This window comes from Apteryx mantelli, chromosome 5, assembly GCF_036417845.1.
Source record: "Apteryx mantelli isolate bAptMan1 chromosome 5, bAptMan1.hap1, whole genome shotgun sequence".
Taxonomy (NCBI): Eukaryota; Metazoa; Chordata; class Aves; order Apterygiformes; family Apterygidae; genus Apteryx; species Apteryx mantelli.
This window is the reverse complement of record NC_089982.1, coordinates 28,020,622-28,036,024: the sequence shown is the minus strand read 5'-3', so window position 1 is coordinate 28,036,024 and position 15,403 is coordinate 28,020,622. Positions and strand designations below refer to the sequence as shown.

Sequence of the window (15,403 nt, the reverse complement as noted above, 5' to 3'; positions counted from 1 at the left end):
ATTCTGCACCCCCTATTTCTTGGCTAATCAATTCTTTCTGGTAAAACGTGAAAGTTATCCAGTCTTCCCCCGGAGTATTCTTTAGCATCCCTACCCAAAACACATGCTAGAAGAATCAGCTAGTCAAAGCACGATTTGTCTTTTTACGCACACAACATTGGAATTTCAAAAGCACTCACGCTGACTTTGTGGGATTTGTGCTACTACAGTATTCAGATTTTCATGATCTTCTAACCAGCACCACATATCTTTGCTCTCTTCCTCCCAGGGAACAACTTGAAGGATAATTGAACAGTCTCCCACCCTTTACAGATGGAGGCTAGCTGTCTCACATTCACTGTCTCTGAGGTTGGGGTCTCGTGAATGCTGAGCCGTTTCAGTGTCCCCTTGAGGCTTGAAGTGGGAATTCTTGCTTCTGCTCCCTCACGACTGGCCACAGAAGTTCCTTCCCCTCCCTTATTCAAGTTCTGGTGCTCGTTAGACTTTCTGTGACCCAGTTTAACTTACTAGACCAGCAAAAAACTAGACAGACAATTTTTCTTCTGGATTAGTTTTCTGCCAGGTTAGTTAGTTGCATCAGCTCAGGGAAGTGTCTGACAAGAGCCAAACCAACACAAAAGAGTGCTGCTATACTGGCTCACTGCCTCCTCAACAGCAGAGCCACTATATATGAGGCCTTATGATCACAACTGCAGAAGAAAAAGCTTTTATCTTTGCTAAAGAAAAGAATATTCAAACAAGATTGCGAAGACAGGAGGTCTATAACACATGAACATACCTTATTCAGTATCTTTTCCTCATTTTTTAAGTCTCAAAATCCATATAATGCCTATAAAGCAAAGCTTTTTATTGGGGGAGGGGGATAAAAACAAAATACAATATTTGACTAACTGAAGTTTTTCTGCAGCCCCACTTATCTATTTGAGAGTCCTGCATTAAATTCAAAGTTGGGGTTTTTGTTGTTGTTTTTTCCAAATTACTAACTTCAAGTCACTCACTCCCTATAAGCTTGAAGGGTAGTCATCTCCTTAGTATCTTAATTCCTTCTAGTTTACATCACATGTTCTCAAAACCAGTAATATGGTAAAATTGAACAGGAAACAAAACACCAAATGTAAGGACATTTATTTTAAATAATACCTAAGGAACAGAGAAAATAGTTGTTTAAATAATGACTTAAGTCTCAGGAATATTCAAGTCATCTACCTCTCTCAAAAGCAAACAAAATCTTCATTTCAAAGGGAGACAGCAAAATTTAACTGTTTATTCAATTACTTACCAATCAAAATTTGACCAGTTTTAATTGCTGAACTACCTGGCACCAAACCATGTACTACAAGCTTCTCTTCACTACTTCCTCTGCTGCCTTTATCCTTCCCGCCTTGTTTTTCTGCTCTTCTGCTGCTCCATGAGGACTGATGAACAATCCCTACTAAGGCCTCCAGCAGCCTGAGCTGCTCCTCTCCTCCAGCATCATACAGTTTTCTGGGATTTACATAAACGTATACATCTTTGAATTTTTGCTGGACAGTGACACCCATTTTCTGAGTGGACTGCTGTTTCAGGATGGAAGTAGGACCAGTGGAGTGCCCATTACAGCTTCCACTGCCTTTTTTACCAGAATACTTTGGTAAAAGGTTCTTCTTTTTTAAAAGTTTGGTGAATTTCTTCAGTTCATATTTTCTTTCTTTTCGTGATCCCTCTTGAATAACTTCAGCTTCATTTTCACGAAATCTGACGTGATTCACTGCTGGCATTTCCGGACAGCTGTTTTGAAGCAGAGTTTCTTCTTCACTTTCACTTAGTTCTAAATAAAATAATTCTCCATTTTTCTGCACACCATCCAGCCACTCAGGCTCAAGGTCACTGGGAAAGAAAGAAGAACGATCAGTGATATCTCTGATAAGGAGGACTGCTGTGCAAGCAACATCTGTTTACTTCAAGTAGAGAGGGGGGAGAGGGAGAGCGTGAGGGGAAAAAAAACAGTGTTATTCACTATTCCCTTTTGTTAAAAATCTTGTTCCTTTCGCATAAAAGTTTTAATAAGTAATTATATTTCTGGGCATGATGAGGCTTTCTCTTACAGAAAGAGCACCATCCTATTTGTCCTCTCCCCTTATTTTTCCCATACACATTTAAAAGAAGGATTGTACTGCAAGTCCTTGGAAAGATGAAATTAACATTTAAAACACACTTTAATATAACAAAAAAACAAGATGAAGCTTTGATAACACTTTTTCAGACAAGTTCAAAATAGTTTACTCAAATTCACATGTAAATACAAAACAGAAAAAAGTAAATAGGCAGTACTGCTATAGAAAAAGTTTGGCAGTTGGAGTGGATCACTTTAAATAAGTCAACAGCATTATGCTGTTGCAAAGAAAAGGCGAAGCAACTGAATGATGTATTAACAGGAGTACCATATGCAAGACAAAATATGTTTTTGTCCTAATTTGGCAATGGTGATGTGTCAACCATGACCAGTTTTAGACAGTACATTTTAAGAAACACATAATTACTAGAACAAACCAGTACAGAATGTAACTACTGGAACAAACCAAAATGGAGACTTACATAATAATTAAGATCATTCACTGTGCAAACTTTTTAACATACATTTTATACTACAACTAGTTATACTTCATTGAATAAAGGAAGCAAATTTTGCTTAAGAGATAGAACTAGTACATAATTCAAATATACCACTAATTTGAACATACATAAACGATACAGCTTCAAGGTCTAGTTGAGCAAAAAACAGTATGCACAGACACTGCATCACAACAATTTTAAGGGGTCAAAGAGAGGTTCTGACCAAATTAAGAATATAAAGAGCCATCCAGTATTATTCTCTTCTAGAACACCAGTGACTTAAAGAAGTCTACTGGTGTTGCAGACAAAAAGAACTACCATGCACTTTCTCTGCATTTATTGTTTTGCCCAAGTTGATGCTCTTAAAGGAAGACAGAGCTAAGCCACCACCTGTGATAATTTAAATATTCTAGATGTAGCTATCGTCATGAGTAAGCCAGAATTTGTATCTTTGCAAGTTCTTCCTCAAAAAAGTATCAGAATGATAACAACACTTAAGGCCAGACAGCTATCTGAACCAACACCTCTCAAAAGGCACTGTATAAGAAATAACATGACTTTATTATTATTAAAGAAATCATAAATTCTGGTACATATAAGAGAAGTGGGGGAAAACCAATATTAATAAGGAAACATTAGAAATTTACAACAAAAAAACATTTAGGCTAGCAGAAACTCCTGTGGCATGTGACAGCCTTTTAACTCCCTCTTCAAAAGGGACTGTGCTCTTTGGAAACGCTTTTTCTTCTATGCAGCACAAGTCAAAATTTCAATTTGCACAACAATTCATACACTCATGTTCTCCAGCTTCCTCACTGATTTTTATTGGAACCTTTTATATGGTCCAAGGGGGGAGAAGATAAAGAGAGAGAGAGAGAGAGAGACACACACACACAGAGGGAAAGAGAGAGAGGCACAAAGTCCAATCACAATGTAGGTGTACGCCCAACAGCTTTGCCTCTCGCTGAGCCAGGTGTAGAGGACAGCTACAGAACAACGTATGTTGAAACACACTTCATATCTCTCCCACAGAAATTTTCCTTATTTTTTTTCCTTCACTGCATTATATAATGAAAACACATGCAGAATAAAATGCTATCCATTAGATCTTCAAACATACATTTGAAATGACAAGCAGAGATGTTTTAACAGGTATGTGGGAGCCAGACAGAGTAAATTTTTATAAAAATCACATAGGAACCTGCTGGTTGTGTGTATGTCCTTAAAAGTACGTACTAGTATAACTGGTATTACAGAGTTGTCTTCTCACCTCCCATTTCCCAAAAGACAGACGATTAAAGAGAAATGCATCTCAAACAATAAAGTATTTTTAATATTATATGAGCCAAGCCCATTCTTTCATTTATCTTTCTCTGACAGTGTCCAGTGGGGATACAGGAATCGATCCAAAGATTGCCTATTAGCTAAACTAATACTGGCGCTCATCATGTTACTTTTAGGGCTACTATGCCAAAAACCAGTAGTCTTAAAGAGCAAAAAATATATACATTTTCTGCATGTAGAAATGGCACTATACCACAAACTAATGCTCTTCTTTAAAGTACACAATCTGATTATAGCTGGGACAGTTCCTAAATGCAGTCTTCTGTTCGAAGAAAACTACGTTCAAAGAATACACTTAAAAAAGAAAAAAAAAAGCTTCCAGAGGGAAAAGGGGAAAATGAACATGTTTTCAGTGTTCAGCTACATAGTACAATAAACGCTTTAGTCTTCCAGGAATCGGCAGGGTCTAACCGCACGCACTTCAGTCTCAGAGGACCGAGGTAAGAGCCCGCAGCCACCCGCGCCCAGGCACCAGGCAAAGCAACGCCCGTTGCGGATCATTGGCGCCCCCGGTAACGGCCAGCGCCGCCAGCTCCCAGCGGCCCGCGCGCCCACCGGCCCGGCAGCAGCGGCGGCCCCAGCGCGCGCACCGCCGGCGCCCGCGAGGATCCGGGGCCCGGCGCCCTCCCCCCCGCTCTGCCCCGCCCTTACTCGGAGCTCGCGGACAGCGAGGCGGTGCGCGAGCCGCTCTCGCTGCTGCTGCTGCTGCTGCCGCTGCTGCCGTTGCTGCTGCCCGCGCGCTCAGCGCCTTCTCCCCGCCACGGCTGCATGCCAACAACGGCTCCGCGCCCGCCGCCGCCGTCCCCCCCGGACGCCATGACACCCGCGCCGCCGCGTGACCAGCGCCGCGCCCGCCCATTGGCGGCCCCGGCCCGCAGCCATGGAGACGGGGGAAGCTTGAAGCGGCGGCATGGCCGGGCGGGGGAGGCGGGCGGTTGAAGCCTCCGCTCTGCCGCCGAAACCCTGCGAGAGGAGCGGCGTCGGGGAACCCCGGCCTTGGCACAGCGCCGAGCCTCCGAAGCGGTCAGCCCCCGGCCGAAATGCGCTCGCGCCGCCCAGGGCTGCCCGCGCGGACCGTTAACGGGCGCCTCGCCGCCTGTGAGGCCCCGCACCCGCGGAAAGCCCCGCCGCCGCCCTGTCCCGCCCCGGTCGGCGCCGGCAGCCGGCCAGTCTCTGAACACAGCACGCCGAGAAGTGCTAATTACGGCGCGTACCGCAGCCCGACGCTGGAGGAGGTAAATTGTAGTTTTAGTATAGCGTCTGGCAGAAAGACCAACTCTCCTCCCTTTTTTTCACTCGCAGAGCTAATAAACAAACACTTGAAAGTGCCCAACCTCCCAGTTTACTTCCTCAAAACAAACATCTAAGCTTCACCAGTCTCTTGAAAATCAGTGGGTCAATATGGAACACATAATGGAAAACAGACTATTTATTTAGTTGTCTGATATCAAGGCCTCAGCAACAGTCGAATAAAAGAGACTATTAATGAAACTCACAGTCCTGGGGTGAGCCTCAAAGCTCTGCTTATAATCAAAAACTGATTTGGGAAGAGAAACCTGAGTTAAGCAGTAATTTTCATCATGTCAAATGGTTAGCAGAGCCTCCAGGGATCTTGGCCATTGGGAACAGCACTTTTAAGAGGAGCTGGCAGGAGGAATTGGTGTGTCAGGCTGTTTCCTGAGTCAGTCTATTCTCTGTCAGAATCTTGATAAATCCCATCTTAGCTATTCCTGAACATTCAATGAGTACAGCTCAGGAGTGTCTGACAGTGAAGACAACAGGTAACAGGCAGGTACAGGACTGGGAATGAGAAACTCATTCCCACACCAAACACCAGCACAAAACAATCCCGTTAGGTTGCCTTTGCCCAGAGTGTTTCTACTGCATTAAACTAGTCTGTTTGGGTTAAAAATTCAAGACCAACTCTGAAACTAAGATACCTTACAAAATTTTCCTCATCCCTTAAAAAAAGGGAGCTTCCATTCAGACACATAAATACAACCACAGCTTTCTCTTTCTTTACAGGCCCCGGCCAATAGTTAGCATAGCTCTGTGCTTCATGTTATGCTTTATTATAATCATTTAAAGAGTCATGACATAGTAAAATCACTCTTCTTCAGCTTAGTCAGGAGAGCAGTTAAGTTAGGGAGGAAGATGAAGTACTTCAGACGAACCCAAACAAGCTAGATGATTGGGCATCTTAATGGTAAGGCAAATGCAGTCTACAAAAGCAAAATCATGCACAATAAAGGGAGAGAGGGGGAAAAAAACTACTCAATTTACAGGACTTAAATTATTCACATCCATGAAAAACAAGACCCATGGCAACCCTGCAGACAAGATGCTGTGTAGCTATGTCAGTAAGCCTATCAAGATAGCATGGAGCATAAGGAAAGGGATGGAGAATAATTGTTGGAACATTTTTAATACTTTGTAGTTAATCTCTGCTCAGTGGGATATTTGCACAGCTTCAGCAGTGAGGTTTTATAGTGCTGGAGCCATTTGCAGGAGTCACAGAATTCTGGTACGAAATTCCTGTGCTTTAACCTGTCTTAGGGAAATATTTGCTAGTAAATATGAATTCATGTGAATTAACAGACAGGAATGTTTTGGACTCATATCCTTAACTATGTGATTAAGGCTTCACCTGGAGCAGTCATGAGATACCCTAAACCAAATTTTGTGGCCTTTCTGAAGTGCCTATAGAAGACCTCTTCTTTTACAGATAAATCACTGTTGTATGATTTTAATCATACAAATCTATGCAAAGGAGGAGACAGAAATATTCCCTGCCTAAAGAAAAAAAATTAAGCAAAAGCTTAACAGTATGGTTTCATTCAGTTTAGGACAGGACATAGTAGATAATTTAAGTTTTTCCTATCTTAGCTGGCAACAACCACTTTACTCAAAATACACTATCCATGCATGGTGGACAATTCTTAAACAGATTCAGACCTTTAATTATTTGCAATTGGCAAAATGCAAGTTATACACCAACCTTCATTCTTTCTATTGCTTCCAGAAAAACAGGTGGAAAAAATAAACATTTTAAAAGTGCCCAGCTTCCCAAACAATTTACTTCCTCAAAACAGTCCGCATAAACAACTTTTTTGCAAAGAGCCTAATGACTTGAGATTTTCTAAAAGGGATACTGCAGGAGTAAGAATTTGAATAGAGGTAGGTGAGATATACAGTCCCACCCTCCCTAATTTCACTTATATTTGCTAGCACCTTTAATACAGTGAACAGCACCAAAGTGTTTCTGTAGAGAAGTGATAGTCTATGCCAGATGGTTCTGTTAGTTACGTTAAATTTCACTGAGTTCAAGAGTTGGTTAATTGTTTCCAGTTGTTTGCTCAATAAGTGAGAAATACAGGCTCTCCTAAAAGGAGGAGGAAGTCTTATACTACTTGCTGTTTTATAGGGATAACCATATCATGAGGGAAGAGATGTTGGAAGATTTTGGTCCACTGAGAGAAGTAGTTGGGAATCGCTTCAGTATTTCTCTGAAATGGTTGGGGGACTTTTGCTGCTGGAGGAACAACTAAAGATGAAAAGACATCATGTATCTCACAAAGCAGGGTTTTACTTTACTGGAGACACAGATCTTCCTACACAATCCCTCTTGAAAAGAAAGCCTCTCTCAATTTCTTGTGCATAACTGTTAGAAAGAGATTTGAAATAGTCTTCTAGCAGATCCTTTACACTTAGCCCAAGTAGTTGGGCTGATGCTTCTAAGAAACCCATGAGCCCCAGAACTCCCTAAGCCTTCCCTGCTAGGTTGCTTTTATTAACAAGCAGATGGTAAAAAATTGCCCAGGGCATCATTGGCACCAATATTACTACTTTCCCTTACTGCACAAATGGTTAATGAACATTTAAAAGTGGACAATTAAAGAACACACTCTTTTGCCTAACACACTCTTTTGCCTCCTGCAAGGAACTAACTCCATGTGCAGACATTAATTTCAAAACAAGAGTTCCTTGTTTCTTTTTAGCTTAACCTGCTTCTAAAGTTATTGTGCTTTAAAATTAACAGACTACCTTGATTCAAATTAACATTCAAGAGTGGACCAGGGTTACAAAAGAACAGTGTATATGAGATACCAAGGAGATATACTGGTCCTTTCTAATAAAGAAGGAAGATAACAGGAGTATAATACAATTTTGGTTCTGTTGTACAGATACTTCTGAACTTCTATTCTAACCACTGCCCACATAACTGAAAATTTAAACTACTAACATTTTTCTTCATTGTTACATATTGACAGCTGATTTTTTCAACCTGATGGTGAAGAGAAGAGGCTTAAGTTTAGTCTCTTCTCTGGTAGCAGGTGGAACTTGGGCAAGCTTAGGATGTGTGATTATGACTTTTCTAACTTGCATTGTTTGGTTTTGTGTAGTTGGGCCCAATCTTAGCAGTTTTACCAGGACCCATCATTTGCCGATGATATGCCAGACTGATTTCATTGATTCATATTCAGAAAGTGTATTTGGCCTGAATCATGGATATGGTTGGGCTGAAAGCAGGAACAGTTTTGTGCCTTTGATATTTTGGGGCCAATTACCCCTCCCTTTGCTATGAGTGAATGCTAGCTCATAATCAGGAGCATTCAGTTTATGCCTGTGATGGTGCACTGTCCACAAATTACATCAGTTAAGTGATTTTTTCAACAATCTCCCCATCTTCTTCAGCAGCACTCCCCATGCCAAATGCCAGTGTGGGTGAAGAAAAGCATCGACTGCAGTACTGTCTCTGTACTATCTGAACAGTGCTCTGAACTGGGAGAATAACCTAACGGTTGGATCTGCCAGCCTTCTGGCTTTTTTGTATAGCTGAGGCAGTGTAAACAGGCCATAGTAATACTATGATACTAATCTCATTGGATGTGCTTGGACAACAGTGGAGTCTATCTTTCTTACACTGGCAACATTTATCAACGCCATTTTAAACAGCCTTTTGCTTTCCCTCTTCCCTTCCATACTTGAAATTACAGCTCTTCATTACCGATAAAGAAATAAGATGATCTAAATGTCTTATTATTGTTTTGTTTTTTCCTTCCTGCTTGTTTGCAAATCAGATATTAAACTTCTGGAGCAGCTGAGTATTTCCAGGGAGGTGCTACTGATTGGACAGATATAACATGACACAGACAGATATAACATGACACAGACAGATATAACATGACACAGGTACCAAGCAGATAAACTAAGATAGGGGAAAGTATTTTCTTCTTTGTTTAACAATTCTGTTTCTTATTGTTAACACCTGCTTTGCTCAAACATCTGGAGAAAAAACAACAAAAAATCTGCTCAAGAGTGCTAAATTCAAGACCTTTCAGCTATAGATTTCAATTAATTTATTTCTCCAGTGCACAGCTTCAGCTAAAATATGCAAGACAGAAACAAGTTGCTCTTTTTTCAAGATTAACTCCCCCCTCAAAATCTTGCTTTACTTAGGAGAGACAAAAGGCATACACTTTTCACAGGCATTACTTAATAGATAAGGTTTTGTGTTTACAGTAAGGTTTTCATAAGATTATATAAACAAGATTGTGTGATTGCAAAATGTTTTGTTCTCTGTGTAACATTATTACACAGAGACCATCCACAGCAAAGTGATAGGAACTGAATAGTGACACTGCACTGTCATTTTAATTGGGGTATTTACATTTAAACAGACTAAATAGAGATTCAAGGCTACCTTTGTGACAAAAAGAATAGAATCCTGGTGAGAAAACACTCTAATGCTGAATGAATAAATTAAAACAGACTGCTCTTTTTGACCTTTTAAACTTCTGTATCAATTTCCCTCTATGCAATTGTTAAAATGGATCATAAAAAGTATTTCAGAAGAACATAAAAACAATTGAAGACAGCCATGAAGAATTCAGAAAGACTAGTTCAGCCTATCTTACAGGGTTAAGAGTTCCCACTAGCATGAAAAGTAGCAGTAATTTTAACTAAGACTTTTCCTACCGTTTTTATTTTGCTTTAAATCTACAGGCTTTTTCAGGATCACCTGCTATGCATGACAGGCAGGTCAAGCATGAAAGAAAACTATTATTCGCAATCAATCAACATGCAAATGTTTCAAGTATGAATAGTACCTTAATATACAGAAAGTATATTAATATAAGCAAAACCACGGGCAGCATGTTTTTAATCTGACTTTGAAGTGGAACATTTTCTGTTAAATCACTGACAAATGTATCCACAGCGTTTCAGATATCAGAAGGTCCCTGGTAGCATATGGGAGCATTTACTGCTATTCAGATAAAGCTGCTTCAGAGTGCAATACAGCAATAGACTGATTCCAGAGTGCCTTACCTGCCTGCACTCTGTTTTCATCCTTAGTGTCATACAAATCAATTTTAAATGTCATGAAATCACTCTTCAGTTTTGTGCTTTGGGCTGGAGAGGAGCCGAGTTAATAGTAAGTTCCCAGTTCCCATAGCAAGATCTGTTTGGAGTTGGCCCTGAGAAAAATTGCATGTTTTCTTTGTGGTAGGAAATAAATCAATTTAGCAGAGAAAATATTTTAAGAAAGAGGCATGTTACAGAACGACTGCAGATGATCTTTTGTTGGATTCTGCTGAGTGGGATGGTGCTTCCCTTGAAGTATAGGGTATAAGTGGCTCTCAGCTGATGCAAAGAAGACAGCATTGAGGGTGGCTTTCAAAGTCCTGTTCTGGCTTGCTGAATAAAGTCTTATTGTGAAGATTTCTTTGAGGGAAAAAGTGTGGAGAATTGCATGTTAGGGATGGTGAAAGCACGGGGAAAAAGCAGTTTCTTCTCAGTGTTCCTCCTGCACATTCACTTAAGGATTTTCCAGCTTGGATGATTTGTGAGAGTTGGATTTTTTTTAAGTTTAAAAAAAAAAAGTTTATGAACTGATGCATCAGAGCTGTCCTCCACCAACCTGTTTTCTTGCATACGTAAGAAACCCACTAGCAGCCTGAGTCCCCTCAGAGCACTGCGCAGGCCGTCGGGCACCCTCCGAAGTGCCTTAGCAGCGCTGCCCTCCCTCACCCGCGTGCGGCCACCCCGCAGGCACCTCCGCCGCCTCCCAAAGCGGGAGCTGCCCGAGGCGCCCAGCAGCTCCCGGCCGCGCCCCCTCCATGCCCAGCCCAAGCGGCCACAGGCCGCCCGCGGGGAGCCCCCTCGGGGACCGGCGGCTGGCACTGCCCGCGCCCCGGCAGCCGCTTGCCGGGCAGCGGGGCCCTGGCGGCGGCAGGCAGGAAGCCCGAACCGCCAGGGCTGCCCAGCCCGAAGCACGGGCCCGCACTGACCTGTGCAGCAGGACGCTCTGCACCGAGTCCAGGTCCTCCAGGTTCCTGGTGACGGGCCGCGGGATGCTGAACCTGCCCGCGGCGAACATCGCGCGCGGCAGCGCCCCTCATCGCCCGCGGCCGAGCGCCGCTGCCGCCCCGCGGCCCCGGGGACTGCGACGGCTCCGGGCGGGCAGGTGGGAGCCCTTCAACCCGCCCGCCTCCGCCGCGCCCCCCGCGGTCCTAGAGCCCGCCGCGCCGCCCGCCCCGCGCAGCTACGAGCCGCGGCGCGGAGCGCTGGGCGGCAGCCGGGCCCCGCCCTGGGGGAACGGTGGGCTCCTGCCGCCTGGCCCGCGTGGAGAAGGGCTGGGAGAGGGGCGCCTGTGTCCCAGACCTCTTACCGGCCACGGGAGGGGGGCCTGCCGTGTGCTCTTACACGCTACTGTCTCTCTCAGGAACTGGCAAAAAACTGAAAACACAAGTTTCATATAAATGCAGTAAAATCAATCTTAACTGGCAGCCATAGGTTTTTCCCCGAGCTGCTTCAACAGCTCCCATTGTGTGAGAAAGTTCCACCCCCCGATTTTCCTGCTGGTTAAAATAATGGAATTGCTCAGTTGTTTCTCTTTCCTTCGGTATTAATATGAAAAAATGAACAATCCCACCTGTTCTAATCCAGTCATTTTGTTTTCCTCTTTCACAAGTTATTAATTACAAGTTTTTATATTGTTACTGAATTACAGGACTCTTCACTGGTTTCCCATCTACAAAGCTCTGATAAAAAATACTGAATGAACAGAGGTGTGAAAGTATAAAAGTGGCTGAACGAAATCTCTGCCATTTTTATTTCTTACGTGTGAGTTGTCATCCCCTTGAGTCGGGCTAGGATTCTCACCAAGTAGTGTGACTCTTAACTGTTTTACCATTTTTCTTTTTTAGTTTTCCTTTCTTTGATACAAGCTAGAAATTTTAAGAGAAGGACAATTTCTTCAGAATTCTACTATCATAAAAGACATAGGGACCACCATCTTTTGTTGACGTGAGCAACAGCAGTAGTGTTATCTAAGCTTATGACCATAAAGCCTTTATTATGATCCTTAACACTAGGGCTATGGTGCTAGGGAAGCTGAGGGTGTACCAGGATTTTGGATCTAAGTAGCAGTGGCTGGAGAAGTTTTGAATGTACAGTATCAAAGCAAGCATAATGCTTCTGAGGTGGGCATGGTGAGAAGAAATTCTTGTAATCCCCACATTTTTGATTGCAGAAAGTTAGTGGAAATAGCATGGTAGTCCTGTCCCCTTCTCTCCGAGACATCACTTAGGTACAAACAATCCGTGTTTCTAAGGTGCACTTAGGATGTTTCATGTACAAATGTCGCTGGAACTATGGAGCAGATGGCAAGGTGGGAAATTTTCCTCCCACTTATAGATGTAGCTACTTTTGTGTCTTCATAGCATATCTGCTATGGTAAATGAGCTCTGTGAAAGTGGGGAGGAGATGGCAGAAGTAATTTTAAGCTGTATGTTCACTCTTGTCTATATGCTGAAGTGGAGGGGAAAAAAAGCAGAATAGCTGATGGTGCTAAAGGTAGCATCAATTAATCCTAAAATATTTTGTAACTCCTCTTGAAGGAATCAGCCTTTGGCAGCTCAGCATCGAACAGCAGCATGATTAGGAGCCAGAGCTGCTAACACTGTGTGTATTTTCCTCAAACAAATGAGAGGCAGTACCTACACATGCATAGCAAGACTATAAAGTTTAAGATAGAATTTCATTAGATCTGGAACTTCAGCAGCTTATCTGGACCTCTAGATTCCCATCAGTCCTGTACAGTATAGTTGTGAGAACAGTATTATGTAACAGCAGCAGAGCAATGAGCTGCAGAGATTTACTTTCCTGTATTTTTTTTACTCTTAGTTCTATTTTTAAGCCCTGAGGGAGCAGAGATGTTTAATTTTGTACTCAGTAGGGCTGTGTTTTCCCAATTTGCTTAGGACAACACAAAACCCACTTCTAGGACTGGCATTTGCTGGTAGAGAACAACAATAAAAATCAAACATTATCATCAAAATCACATTGTACTGCCAGAAGGCCTTTCCAAGCAATTTGTTAGCTTTTCCTCATCCTTCTCGCAGGAGACTTTTTTTCTTTCTTGTAACTACTGACCTAGTAATTATATTAAGTATTAATACTTAATAACATCATCTGTGACTAATATTGTATTTTTAACATGGGCTTAAAATTATGCATGAAAAATCTTTATTAAAATTGCCTACAGCAAATTATAGCTTATAAATATAAATAAATAGAGCTTCAAAGTCTGCCAAAATGAAAAAAGGGAATTTAGGATTAGTGTAACTTATGGAGTAAAATAACAGATCCACCAGCACCTTGCTGCTGATAAACAGGCAAAATTACTCATTTTAAAATCAAATAGAATGTTTTTCTAGATATAGATCAGAACTTTTACCGTATTTAGTGTGCCTAAGCTCAATATTTACAGATGACACAACTGGAAAAAGGAAAGAGGAGCAGAAATTCAAAAGTGATACAGTGAATACATTCAGAGATGTATATTTGCTTTCCTGGGTATATTTATGTTCCCTCAGCTGCACACAAGTTTCTTGTGCTAAAAGAGAGAGTTCTGTGCTAGAAGGATTAATCCTCAAACAGAGCTTCTGCAAATCCCCTAGCCTTTGACATTTATAGGAGTTATTTTAGTTGAGTCTTCCAGATCTAAGTTTCACTAAGATAAAAAGTGCCATTTTATTGTATTTTAAGATTTTAGCATGTGTACATTATGCTGGGGAAAAAGGGAGGTCATCATTCCATTTGAAGTCTGTCAGCACTTATATTTAACTCATCTTACATGTAGAAAACATGGCATTACAGCATGTTTCTTGAATCCAGTGAAATACATGCAGCTAGAGAAAGATTTAAAAGCTCTGCAATGTAAAAAATAAAAACATTAGGTACTGAGGAAGGAGGAAACATAACCTTGTTAAAACCAGAGCAACGACAACAACAACAACAAACTTTAAAGGGCACCCTGCATACAAAATAATTGCAGTGTGCTTGGGCTCCCCTTCCATCTGTGGTACTTTTACTGCTAGTTGTACTGCCTTATGAAAGCCCTTCTGCTTTAATAGCACTTCTAGTGCTTCTAATGTAGAAGAAATAGCAAAGTATTAAGATCTTATGCTTATGAGGGGGATCTCTTTCTGAGATTGTAACATGTTTTTTTCTTACAGAAGCAATTCTTGGGATCTTGATTAGGAAACTGTTTCCTATGTTGACAGCCTCAGAAGTTTCTGGATCATCATCCCCTTTTGGAAAAGGCCAAAAAAGGTATTAAAGTTACTTTTGCTATATTTGAAGACCTCTGACTTCTTTGACTTAGCTAGTAAGTTTTAGCATGCCAAAGGATCAAAGACTAACCTGCTTTCTTTGGCTACTATCTTCCTATCTGACAAAGATGAATATCAGGTTATCACTACTTGATGCATATCATTTGCCATTGATATCACTGGCCGGGAGAAGTTAACACTTTGGGGATAGTTGAAAGAGTCTATTATTTCTTCCATTAAATTTTGAGATAGAAATATTGGATAATTATTCATCATTCCTAATATGTATGAGCTAGTCCTGCACTCCTCGAGGCAGCAAGGACTTCCCAAGTCCAATATACTGGCAGTGGCCAAATGTGGGCTACTGTTGGCTGTGGACCCAGGAGGGGTTAAGTACAAGACTTGGATGAAAGCTGGTTGACTGTGACAAAACTGACACATCTAGATAAGACTGAAGCTGTGACAAGATTGTAAGAATTTAATGGAAGTTAAGAGTGTTGAGCAGGGAGAACTTGTCTCTTTTAGTTCATTTTTTGCTTTCATATTTTTTGTCCTGGTTATAAATTCATAGCAAAGGTTATTTTTTCTGCTCAGTTATACCTATGAGTAAGGGACACTATCTGATCGCTGTACTCAATTCAGAAACTAAGAGCCCTGGCAAATTGTTTTTTGATCACAAGGTTACTTCCCTGGCTATTACAGCCTTCCAGAACAGGCACTGTGAATGCTTCTTACCAGCTGCAGTTCGTAGTCCAGTCCATATTAAGTTAAGCCCCCATTTATTTTATTATGCCAAGCTACAAACTGTGGCAGCTGAGTAAAGTTCACATATCTACTGCATATGATGC

The 15,403-nt window shown here is 41.7% G+C and overlaps 1 protein-coding gene across 2 annotated transcripts in view; it reads right to left on the bottom strand.

Moving 5' to 3' along the window:
* INTU (inturned planar cell polarity protein) overlaps positions 1-11,387 on the bottom strand; it is a 63,405-nt gene extending 52,018 nt beyond the window's left edge. Inside the window, exons 1-2 of one of the 2 annotated variants that reach the window (XM_067297692.1) lie at positions 11,229-11,387; positions 1,280-1,866 (exon numbers count right to left, since the gene is read on the bottom strand). In XM_067297692.1, the coding sequence (XP_067153793.1) occupies positions 1,280-1,866; positions 11,229-11,317 (676 nt within the window). In that variant the 5' untranslated portion in view covers positions 11,318-11,387. Of the gene's footprint in view, positions 1-1,279; positions 1,867-4,587; positions 4,755-11,228 lie in introns of those variants that run through there. The other variant, XM_067297691.1, reaches the window with a different exon arrangement.
* Positions 11,388-15,403: the final 4,016 nt, after the last annotated feature.